Source organism: Solanum lycopersicum, chromosome 2 (assembly GCF_036512215.1).
Source record: "Solanum lycopersicum chromosome 2, SLM_r2.1".
Taxonomy (NCBI): domain Eukaryota; kingdom Viridiplantae; phylum Streptophyta; class Magnoliopsida; order Solanales; family Solanaceae; genus Solanum; species Solanum lycopersicum.
In genome coordinates, this window is record NC_090801.1 from 56,890,099 (window position 1) to 56,903,111 (window position 13,013).

General features: G+C 29.2%; 2 protein-coding genes across 2 annotated transcripts; both read right to left on the reverse strand.

Moving 5' to 3' along the window:
- Positions 1-511: 511 nt before the first annotated feature.
- Positions 512-4,793, reverse strand: COR413IM1 (cold-regulated 413 inner membrane protein 1, chloroplastic). The gene is made up of 6 exons (NM_001365032.1): positions 4,422-4,793; positions 4,167-4,280; positions 1,705-1,800; positions 1,548-1,612; positions 950-1,019; positions 512-872 (listed from the first exon to the last, which is right to left on the reverse strand). The coding sequence occupies exons 1-6, from the start codon at positions 4,577-4,579 to the stop codon at positions 707-709; spliced, it is 669 nt and encodes a 222-aa protein (NP_001351961.1). The 5' UTR covers positions 4,580-4,793; the 3' UTR covers positions 512-706.
- A 2,129-nt stretch (positions 4,794-6,922) lies between these two features.
- Positions 6,923-8,173, reverse strand: LOC101265701 (two-component response regulator ORR3-like). The gene is made up of 2 exons (XM_004232970.5): positions 7,806-8,173; positions 6,923-7,722 (listed from the first exon to the last, which is right to left on the reverse strand). Exons 1-2 carry the CDS (start codon positions 7,894-7,896, stop codon positions 7,313-7,315), a joined length of 501 nt encoding a protein of 166 aa, XP_004233018.1. The 5' UTR covers positions 7,897-8,173; the 3' UTR covers positions 6,923-7,312.
- Between the last annotated feature and the right edge of the window lie 4,840 nt (positions 8,174-13,013).

The following is a 13,013-nucleotide window of genomic DNA, read 5'->3' on the forward strand; positions in this document are numbered from 1 at the left end:
TATCAGAAATAAAAGGAGCAAGACGGTGTTCTTTCTTTATACAGTAACATTAGAGAGATAACATAATTGAATAAGAATATTTGAACTACTCCAGAAGAATGTTAACACGTGTTAGGAATAAAAAAAATGTAACAATGTGAAGACTACCAGACAAGCAAACATGCTTTGCAAGCCCCACTCACTCTTCAAGAAATATGGACGTACAAATATATGTCCAGGTCTGACCTGCAAGGCACTGCAAGGCAGTGGTGCCAACCCTGTGCTTATACAAAAAGCAGTTACTACTTAATTCCTCTGTGAATTTTTACACTTTTACATTTCAAGTAGAATCTGGAAGAAGGTTATTTATCTTTTGGAGGAACCACTGGACTTTGCAAACTCTTTCCATGCGATAGCCCAAATTAAAACCTTTTCTTTCTTTACATCAATGGTAAAACCCAAAATAAGAATAATTTTGTTTCGTAGATAAGTAGCACCAGATGTTACCCAAAGTATAGAAATTAATAGGATATAAATGAAAGCTTGTTTATCCTATTTATTCCTGCATAAATACATTCACCTTAATTTGTCCCACAAACTTGACTAGATAAACAGCTAGAAATTTACACGAGGGATTAAAAGAAAGATATTTATTTGTGTGATCTCCAACCCTCAAATGACTCAAATAATTTACAGGACTCCTTTGAGAAATCGCTGTAGTTTAACATCAAATCAAGAGCAAGCATGGCACAGCAAGAATACAAATGATGGCTAGGGTGGCAATAATTGAACCTTGATCAAACGCCTTCTGCAAGCTGCCAGCACGTGTGAAATGCTGGAAACCCAGATAAGCTGCTATAGCCAAGGAAAGAATGACACCTTCCTTTGTCCCCCTGCCAAGAACAATACTAACCAGATATAACTCTACTCTATCAGACCAAGTGACATTTATAGAGAAGGATATACCAACCTTAGATTTGCAACTTGATAAGGAGCCACAATTACCATCAATAATGCTATAAATGGCAATTCAAGTTCACCTACAAATGATCAAGACCGCAGTCAGATATTTCAAAGACAATCATCTAAATGATTGAATGTAGTAGCAAACATAACAGCGTCCAAAGAAAATGAGTAGCTAAAATCTTGACAACAACCTTAGAAAATGATCTCCTTATCATCTTTTGATAACATAGAACAGGGTCAAACTTTCAAGTTTCAATGTCCATTCACAATCTTCTGCTAAGCAGCATGAATACATATTCTGCTTCCTATTATGACTTTAGAATGTTAAACTCACTAAGGGTTGTAAACATACAAAAGTTGGGCATATTCTCTTACTTCCTACCCAGAAATGGGCTGAGATTTTCACCTTAAAATAGAACCAGGAAAATATTGGGTACAATTTAATAGCCTGCTTCCCGAGGGAATATTGGGTGGATAATGCTATCCAACAACATACAAAATACATAATGCTATCCAACAACATACAAAATACAGAAGCAAAAGACAAGGTTGTCAATTTCAAGATTTGAGGTTTAAACCATAGACATGATAAAGGAACCAACCAGGAAAGGAGAAGAAGAGACGAACAAGAAGTGCCAAAAATGCTGACCAAATGCCATATTCACCCCTGAAAGTTATTTCTCGTCAGTTTGCTGTACTGCAAAACATTCAGCTTAATGAAGTAAGCACAAGCTACTTAACAGATGCTAATAAACTTACTGGATCCACGAGACAACTGCAGTAGGAGCTTGTAAAGCAAATAAAGGAACAAGAAAAGACTTGTGAATAGCAGTGCCCTTCGCAAGCATGAGAACCCTAAAAATAACCATTTGACTGTCAGATTGCAGTATACAAATCATGGCACAGCATGCAGAACAAGGTTTACTTTAAAAGAAAAAAAGATAGTTTATTCGCCGGAAATTATACAAGACTTATAAAACAAGGGGCACTGACTTTGAATCTTCTAAGATTCAATACACTTGTACCAAAGAAATTAATGTGCAGTCATACTCGAGAAAAAAGAGAAAGCAAACAGTAAATCTCTAAAAATATTATTGACTAATGTTACGTGACAGGAACAAGTGTACAATCTATAAAGAAAGACTTCTGCACATGTCCCTCTCTTTTTATCTTTTCTATCTGTACAGTGTTGGGTTAACTCAAGCCTTAACGATAGAGTGTGAAGCACACAAAGCTAATGTGTCAATGGCAAGGGCCAATGCTCTCTCCTGGTTGATGCTTCTAAATTCTAACGAGTGGTGCTACCAGCAAACTGTTTTCCTTATACACCTTAGCTCTTTACGATCAAGCTTGTACATTAGCCTGTAAGTGACCCTTAATCATCAAGTAATCTGGAAACTTTGGAAGTCCAAGTTGAACTCGAGGATAAAATGGGAGAAAGTCAAATGAGATGGTTTGGCCACATCCTGCACAGGTCAACATGTGTCATCATGAGATTATTGAAGGGGCTAAAGGAGACCAAATAGAACTAAAATCATATGGATGGAAATATTATCTACATGATCATCAGTGCATATTAGAAACCAGTGAGAAGAATCCAGAGGCAACATGTTTAAGTTGAATTGGGAAATGGTGTGAAGATCAAATTTTGGTAGGAATTACAGGTATGTCATAACTTATCCAGTTTCAAATCACGATCTAATGCACAATTACCTATTGTCTAGAAAATAATAGGTGGAGATAACATCAATAGGAGAGTCAAGACTGGAAATTGGAGAGGCTAACTTGTTGCTGACAACTGAACTAAGAAAACAGGATAATTGAAAAGGAAGAGTAAGTGACACACAAAAGGGGTTTATTCTATACGGGTGTTACTATATATAAACCAGAGGAAAGAGTCTTGACAACTAATTTGAAAACATAAGGTTCCTCTAGAAGTATTTTGTACAGCACAAATGAAGCATGTATCACACCTGAGAAGAGGGAAACGGATTTGAAAAATAGGTAACAACTGTGAGAGAAGGATATGTAGGACAGAATCTCCTTTTCCTACACTCAGAGATGAGTACTGACATACAGAATATGTTTTGTAAATTTACCTGGGATCAATGGTAATGCCGAATTCTTTAGAGATACATATTGTAGTTAACAGGAAGAGAGCCACAGAACTCTCTGCGAAAGGTTTGTTACATTCCATAATGGATTATATTGGCCCTTATTGAGGGAAAGGAACTGGAGGTGTTTTGAGGGAGTTTCTCTTGTTAATCACATTATGCATCTTGATGTTTGGTGTAGTTTGAATAATGTTAATGCTTTGGTGGACTTCATATGCTCCCTACAACTTTAAAATATGGGTTAAAATTTGTATATTTATTTTGTCTACAAGGTTCTCCTTGGTGCTGGAACTCTAATAAGGTATTTTCCTAAGTGAACTTAGAGTTCCACTCAACGTCTCAACAACAACATACCTAGTGTAGTCACACAAATTTTAGTGGAGGGTAGAGCGTAACCAGACCTAATCTCTACCTCAGAGGTAGAGCGATTGTTTCCAATAGACCCGGTGTCAAGATAAAAACAGTCTAGAAAAAAAAGAAGTAATGGAAATAAAAGGAACAACAGACAGTAATATAACACAGGTTGTAGCAGAACAATACTACAACAAAATAATGTTATAATCAAACTACACGGAACAACATATAATAACAGAAATTGAAGAACAAGAAACAGGAGTAATACTACGACGAGTAGTATGGACAATAAGTCCATACACTCCTACCTACTACCATTCTACCCTAATCCGTGTCGTCCACACCTTACTATCTAAGATCATGTCCTCGGTGAACTCCAACTATGTCATGTCGTATCTAATCATCTCTCTCCAATACTTTGTTGGTCTACTTCTACCTCTCACAGATCAATCCAGACAACCGCTCACACATCCGCACTTGCTATCCCTGCATCTATTCATCACGAGCCCAAACTATCTCAACTTTGCTTCCCAAATTTTGCCTTTCACCGAAGACACTCCCATCATATTCCAAAAAAAAAAAAGTACTAAAAAAGATTCATACGACGTTATTGAGAGTCAATACTAGATTTATACCACTTCTAATTTCACATGGTCAAAATGAAAATGAAAAATCAATTCTTTAGATGTCCCATTTTACCAGCAAACTTAGCACCAACTCCTGTAAGCGCGCGAATGAGTAAGGGAGACTTACACAGAGGAAATAGTACAGACCCACTGTAGATTTCTAGGAGTAAGAGCAGCAGCAGAACAAACCACTCCTCCACGTCTCTTCATATTCATCTCTCCACTTACATCAATTGAAACTCTGTAAAAGAAACAATCAAAACCCCATGAGGATAAGATAAAAAAATTAGGGAAATACGCCCCAAAACACGTGCAAAAATGGGATTTTGATAGACCAAATTTGAAATGAGGTTCATATATCCAAATCAATCAAACAACAAACCTGAGAGGGTTATATCCAAGAAAACTAGAGCTTTGCTGCAATTTGTGCTGAGAAATCCTAGTGTGATGAGATTGAGGAGATCTCAAAGCGCATAGTTGTTTATTGTAGGAAGCAAAACGATGTATAGGATAAGAAAGAGAAAGAGAAAGGGACATCATTCTATATCTTTGTTTTAAAATTCCTCTACTGTTTAACTTATACGCCGGCGAATGAAGATAAAGAAAGTGGAAATCAGAGATGGGTCGCCTGAGAAATCAGAGTTAAAGACAATAATGGTGAAGAAGGAGAGTGAGAAGTGACAGTATAAAGTGAAGGGTTGATTCATACGTACAAGAAATAGTGTGCCATTTGTCGAACGAAGAGCGACAACAATAATTGTGCCTCGTTTGGATTATTGAATCATTGGAGTATTCCCTTTATAGAATCGAACCATTAGTAAATCATCTCAACTATTAATAGTATCCGTTAAAGTTCAAAGTGACTCTTGAGTTTTCATATAAACCATTAATAATTTTTTTATATATTTTTAGTCTTACTTTAAAATTTTATCTATCTTTTAGCATTGATTTTATCCATAACTCATGTATGGGATGTTCAATTGAATTTTATATATTTAGTAGAAATAACAACTCCATATAAAAGAATGGGAGAAGAAAAAACCTGTGTTTTATTTAGTAAAAATTATATTACAGATAAAGTCAAGAGGTTTATCATGTGTTTTATTTAGTAAAAATTATATTACAGATAAAGTCAAGAGGTTTATCACGATAATTTCGCGTGTTGTACAATATCTTTTTTCTTGCAAAGTCATTTGTTAAGATATTTTTAATTTAGTTGCAGTAATATTTCTAGTGAACACAACAAAGTGTTTTTCTTATCACCTTCTCTCAGATAGGGTTATTATTTTTATTTTATATATATATATATAAGACGATTGAACATTTCTTATTTAAAAATTTTGGACAACAATAATACTAAAAAATAGAAAAAAAATTAGGGAATAGACCAAAAATGCACCGATATTAAAAATATGAGGGACTATTAATGTTCCATATGAAAACTCAAAGATCACTTTGAGTCAGGTAGAAAACTATTTTGAGTCTTTCGTTGAACTATTAAAATTTTCTTCCTTAAATCATCTATACCATGGAGGTCGGAGAATCAAGTGTAGCAATAAATAAAAAAAAATATTATCATTTAATAAAAAATAAATTTAAACAAGCCTCTTACTAGCAAAAATAGTCAATTTTTTGTGAAGAACATTTGTTTGTTTGTTTAACTTGACAAAGTTAGAGGGGTGGATGATAATATCCAAACGGGCCCTTGGAAAATCATGAACAAATTCACGTGTTCAGCTCTTAATCCCATGATAGATCCGCCATGGAAGATAGCAGCCGTGAAATTATTATTTTTATATGATATCAAAATTACGTGTAATTTATTCTAATTATATTTTATTTAAATAAATTTATATGTATTAGGGATATGTAACAAATTTTATTTTATTTTCCTTCATCTTGAGCTTGTATATGGTACCCCATGTACATGTCTGATTATGTAATTTTTCCAATTATTTAGGTTAAAAAGATAAATTAATTGCTTGTGGCCTACTTCAATATTTGGGCCTAAACCGGTAAAATCAAGCCCAGAAATTGCTGAAGGCCCAATTAAAGAGAAAACTAAATGGCTGAGTGCACAAATAACCATTTTTGACAAAAAATATCTGAATTTTATAAAGTTTTAAATTTTAGCCACTTAGTCATACATGTCTAATATCTGAATTTAAGCTCCACACTAACTTTAGAATTTAGATCAGGAAAGTCTAAATTACTGTTAATTTTAACGTGCAATTTAATAGTCAAAATGGAGTAGTGATTTTGAGATATTGGATAGAACTAAGTAATATTTTAGTAGGTAAATTAACACCATAAAAAACAATTTGTTACGAATTATATTTTGTATTTAAATGTGATCCATAAAAAATTGTTTCAAAATACATCGGGGTGAAATTAATTTTTGTTTGGTTTCTAGTTCGTGATGCTGAATGTTGCGGTTAGTTCTAAATTCATTCAACAAATACCTAAAATTAATACAAACTTTAAATGGATTTTTGGAAGAAGAAAAAAAACTAATAGGTGTCTGCCTTGATTTAATTTTTTTTTTTTGGTGAACCAACAAGTCCAGCAAATCAATTCTATGATTTATGAACATAATTGTTATTGTTTCCTAATTCTAATAATTACCTTTGACAGCTATTATACATGTTAGACTGTTTGGTTATGATTATTCCCTCTAAATAAAATATTTCTAGACTATAGTTTTTTAAAATAAATAAATAAATAAATTATCTTGTAGCTGCCCTCTTGATGTTGACTTTAGAATTCAATTCCTTGGGTGACCTATACCTACTTTTATGATTCCAAATTTCCAATTCGATTTTGTGATTATAGTAAATAATCATTCAATTTTATAATTTTATTTTCTACTAAAGGACAATAAAATTGGAATAAGTCATTTAAATTGCATAAAATTGGATATACAAAAGGTAAACATGGTTAATGAATTTCAATTAGATTCTGTATAATAACAAAAAGGAAATTATGTACTACTCCTAAGTCCTATGTATAATTGTATATATATAATTAGGGCTAAATTAGTCCCAAATCAGATCAGATCTGCTTGATTGATATAAACAAAGTGTTAATCCAGTCACTTCCCATCCATCTTCAACAAATTTTTTTCTATAATTCTTCGATAATTCTTTTAAATTCGTCTGTTTGATATAAACACCTCGATCTGGATCTGCCCAGCCCTTCTTAGATCTCAGATCTGAGATCTCAATTGCGAGCGAGAGATTACACTGAATATGTTTCTCTGAAACAATTTCCCCTTCACTCACAAATGTTCTGCAAAAAGATGCTACATAAACTGTTGTTGTTGTTGCTGCTGTATTTTCTGGTTCTGTCAGGTGAAATGCATTCAACCATAGCTTTTCTCTTTAGAGAATTAGGTTTCTCCCTCATTAAATGAGGCTTAATTCTGTTAACATCTGATTGTTGAACTGGCTTCAGAAAAAACTCTTCAGCTCCTTCTTCTAAACATCTATTAATCCTTGATGGAACATTTTCCGATGACATAATTATAACTGGAATATCCTTCAAATAAGATGATCCTTTAACTTTCCTCAATAAATCATAACCAGTCATTTCCGGCATACTATAATCTGTAATTATCAAATTCACTCCCGTTTCTCTTACTTCAAGCAACTCCAAAGCTTTACTTCCAGAATCAACAACAGTAACTGTTAATTAAAAAATAAACATATTAGAAAAAAAAAAACAGATGATTTTCGTTGAAAAAAGAATTTTGAATTCACTTAATTACCTTGATAAGATGAAGTTTTGAGAAGTCTTTCAATGAGTTTTCTATCAATAATACTGTCATCAACAGCTAAAACATGAAATTGAGTATCCATTGTTTGATTGTAAGAAGAATTTCTTTTTATGAATTTGTATTTGTTTTTATGAATTTGTGAGTTTGTGAAGTGAATTATATATATATGGGGGATGTGATGTTGATTTCGAGAAGATACGGAAAATATTTGACAGAAGAGAAAGAGAGATACGAATGAAGATATCAAATCAGAATCTTAAGGATTTTCTATGTTGATTTTCTTTGATTTTACAAATCTTTGAGACTTTGTTTATGAAAATGACTCTTTGAGAAGGCAAAGGCTGGATTCAGTGCACAGTGGATCCCACCATTTTGATTTTTCTGTTTTTAAAATATTATGTAAGAGGTGTACCATGCACATGATATCTGATATCCGTTTTCTCGTTCGTTTTAATTCATGTGATTGTATTTGATTTAATATAAAAGAAAAGTTTATTATTGTAATATGATTTATAAATATTTATTATTTATTTTAAGGAGAAGTATCAACAACACCATTAAATTTAATGTATATTATTAGTTTGTGTCTAAACTATTAACCGTCTTAAAAATACTTTTCTACTTGACTAACTAAACTTAGATACATCTCTGATCACTCTCGATATGTCACAATATTAGGAGTGTATTTAGTTTCAGATAGTCAAGTGAATGAAGTATGTTTTCAATATTTTCCTTTTTAAAGTTTTGTCGTTATTAAATATTAAGATATGTCACTTTTTAAAAATTAAAGAAAAATATGTCACATATATTTAAATAGAGGAGTATCTATGAATTTTCTCCATTTTATATTAATTATCATGTTTCATTTCCCGAGAGTTATTTTATATATGTTTTGAATAACTAAATATTAATTTCAAAATATTGAGTTGATATTAGTTATCATGTTTCATTCCTGAGAGTGATTTTACATGAGATTTGAATATCTAAGATCCCGTCTAATTTGACTTTTTTAAAATTGATTTTTAAGAGGACGTGTCTTTGTTATTGTTTTGTTTTTCTAATTTTCCTCCTTTTATTTAATATTTGACAATATTGACTATACTTTTCTTTTGACATTTTGTTATATGAAGTTTCTATGGAAAAAGATTACCATTTCTCTATTGTTGGACCACACGTTTTACAAGTGTAATCTAATAGCAAGTCAATTTTGAAAAAATTGTAGGTAGTATCTTTTATTCAGATCTTCTCTTTTGCATTTAGTCAAATAGTGATGAATTTTCTTGTGTTCCTATCTGTTTATACCAAAAAAATATAAGTGGTAAGCAAATATATACCAATAACAAATATTATTACACATAATTATACTATTTTCAAATCGAAAATAGAATTAGACGTAATCACTATTATTACATAAACAATGTAAATTAACTTTATATTATGGATTTATGAACAACTTCCCTTGAAATCCAAGAAAAAATCATGCATATTTACTAGTATTCTTCATATATAAATTTACAAATTTTGTTTTTAAATTGCTTTGTTTGTTTCACTAAACAAAAAAAAAATCGACTAAGACCATCTTCAACCCACCTCTGTTTTACTCTCATTTCTCAATGATTGGAGAGTAAAATAGAGAATGGACACTTCAAACCTTTTTTATTTCCACACTCTATATTTCACTTTTTTAATATTTTATTATTATTATTTTAAAATACATTATTTAATATATACTACTTTAATCCCCAATTAAAATATTTTAATTTTCGTCATTGATATAATTTAATTTAATTATTAATTTTCACATTAATAATGCACAAAATTTAAATGATAAGATGAAAAAAATTAATTTAAAAATACGATACATAACATAATAATTTAAATACAAGATAAAACATAATACAATACACAACATAATAATTACTTTATCACAATAATATTTTAGTAATCTGGTAGGTCTTTTTTTTTAAATTTAGCACAATCAAAAAAAATTAGGTTATAATGGTAGATGAAATTTTCGATTTGAATAATTTTTAGCTAGACATAAAAATTTAAGGAAAAAAACATTCATTTTGAACTCCGTAATGCATTAATAGAACATTAACGAGAATAATATAATAATTTTAAAAGTTGAATGTTTATGTAATTGTGTTCTACTTTTATCTGAATTTGTTTATTAATTTGTATATTATATAATATTCTCTTGTGATTTGTTTACAGATTTAAAATTGCTATAATTTATATAAAATATAACTTTGAAAAAATAAAATTTTATCACATGAAAATTATCTAAAGTAATTAGTTGGAAAAAAAGAAAGAATATATTTATATTACGAAATAAGAAAATAAGATTGAAATAAAAATATTAATATAATATTAAAAAAAAAAATATTGTTGAATTGAGTTAGTTATCTGAAAAAATAGACAACTCTATATTTGTAGATTGAAATAAAATTTAAGAAAAAAAAAAAAACATAAAAAGCCTCTATATTCACATGACCTACCAGAAATATATAGAAAGAAAGATAAAATGAAATTACAAATGCGATGTTAAAATTAAATCAATTTTGTTTCAATTTTAAAAAAATTTATTCTATAATTCAAAATAGGCATAATACATAAATGTGTCTCTTAACTTGACTTTAAATTACATTTATACCCTTCAACTTTGGATGTGCACAAATAAACACCTAAAATTGTATAAAGCTGAACAAATAGACACACATGTCCTACATGTCATTTTTTGTCTTATATGGTGTCTTACGTGTATTGTGTCATGTAGAACTCATGTGTTATTTATTTAAAAGTTGGATATTTAAAGTGTTTGTTTGTGTATTATGAAAATTAAAAGTTAAAGTTAAAATTTGAAGCAAAATTTAAGATCAAATATATGTATTATGCCTTTAAAATAACTAAATTTAATATGTAAAAATTAAATAATATGACATAAATTAATTCGAGGCGAATAATAAACAATAACTTATTTTTATAATTCTCACATAGAGATAAGTAGTTTTAAAGAAACACATCATCAAGAGATCAATGGTGCTAGAATTTGTCTCCCTTCATCATTGATATAAGAGGCACATGCATAAACAGCTCTACCCTACATTTATTTCAAATCATACGTACTCTGGACCATTTTGATGTGATGATACTAATAATTCAATCCATTGCACATACGATCGAATAAATTTCGTTACAAGAAAATATACTTATTTTGCGGAAAATAAAAATTGTTATCAATATTCGTTATAAAAGAGATCGAAAATTGAATCTCACCTGATCCTCTCTCAATTGGTTGAGTTATTTCAGAGGTATTGTCTAAGTTGGTACATGGGATGTGGTAGCTCGAGGGAATGTAAATGATTTCTCCTATTTGATGAATTTTCAATTGAATTCGTCGCACCTAACTTACTTAGTATTATGATTCATAATTTTAGTGTGATGTACCATCTTTTGTTTTAAAAGTATACACATTACTCGTTGCATAATCTTATTCAAAGCATAGAGGTTAGAGTTCACCTAGAACAAACTACTACTTATATTCATTTTTTACTTCTTTATTATTTTAATTTTTTTTACTAGTTAATGTTTACTTATGTCCACCAGACCTTTTGCCAAAAAGATAATAATAAATGATTTACACTCAATATTAATTACTTACTTCTCAAATATTTTTCAAAACTTAAAATTATTTATCAATTAATATGGGGGTCGCTGCGCAAAAATATTCATATTATTTCTCCCTTTATTTCATATTAAGTAAACTTGTGAGACAATACACCGCTCATTAATAAAAACATCCTATAATTATAATTTAAACTATATATTTCACTATTAAGCTTTTGTTTATTTTCAAGTTATTCTTAAAATAAAGATAGTCATTATTTGAAAATGTACACTTCATTAAAGAAAATAACAAATATGAAGAAAAAAATCAAAGATTTCTCTTGAATTTTCAACAAACCAACCAAAAATAACTTATTTTTTATTCTTTTTTATAACTCAAAAATCACTTAGTTATTATTTACTTACCAATCATTCAGCTATTTTAAGTGATTTTCCATTTACTTTTGTTGACATGCAGAAACTTTTATTTTAAGTCATTTAAAAAAAAAAGAGAGAGAAAAAACTACCCATTTAAATCATTTAATTGACCCTCATCATTTAACCTGACCCAATTCATATAATATAAAATGATTAATTTTAAACAATTTCTAAAACAGGGACAAAAAATAAATATTGGTGAAAAAAAATTCTACTAGTGCAATCCCAAATTTTTTTGGGGTCAACGTTTAATACCTCGTGTTTTTCATCCTCTTTTTTTAAAAAAATAAAAATAAATAAATCATACTAAACATTCATGAAAATTTTGAAGCAGGTGCTATTAAAATTAAAATTGGATGAATGTCTAGAAAATGATGCCACGTGTTCCTTCGTTCAGGTTAAGAATATATACAATCTAAAATATTGACTGCAGGAATATATTCATACGTAAAATATAAGAAAGAATATACTGTATAAATATATTATTCGTAATATTTTAGGGGTATATTAATTTTTTTCGAAATAATCAAACAAGATAAAAATATTATAATAATTATAACATTTACATTTTAAGCCTATAATATTATAACACTATATTATTTCTTTTTTAAAAAATAATATTACACTTGATCGATTTAATATTGACATTTATACTTGACATATTTATCTTGATGAAATAATTATATAAGTTATAGAAAAAAATTGAGTGTAAATTAGGGGGCGTAAATTATAATTACTTTCCTCATTGGAGATGAGAAATTAGTATATATTTACGTGATGTAATTATGAGATAATTTTTTAAAAAAAATTTCGTCTTGTTTTAATATATTTTTTTTTTACTTTTTTTTTTCATTTTAGATTATTTCTCTCTCCTTTCCTCATATATCAAATCTAGCTTCTTTTTTTTTTCATTTTAGATTGTTTATCTCTCTTTTTCTTAATTCACATTTTTTAATCTTTTACTTTTTATGATTCAATGTGATCGTTCGTATTTTTTTATTTTTGTCATTTAACATAACTGCATTATTATTCTAATAATTGAATTAAAATATATTTTTATTACTAAACGATATTATATATTTATATTTTTTTTCTCTTTTGAATTATATTTATTTAAGTTACAACAAATTTTATTTTATTTCATATTGAAAT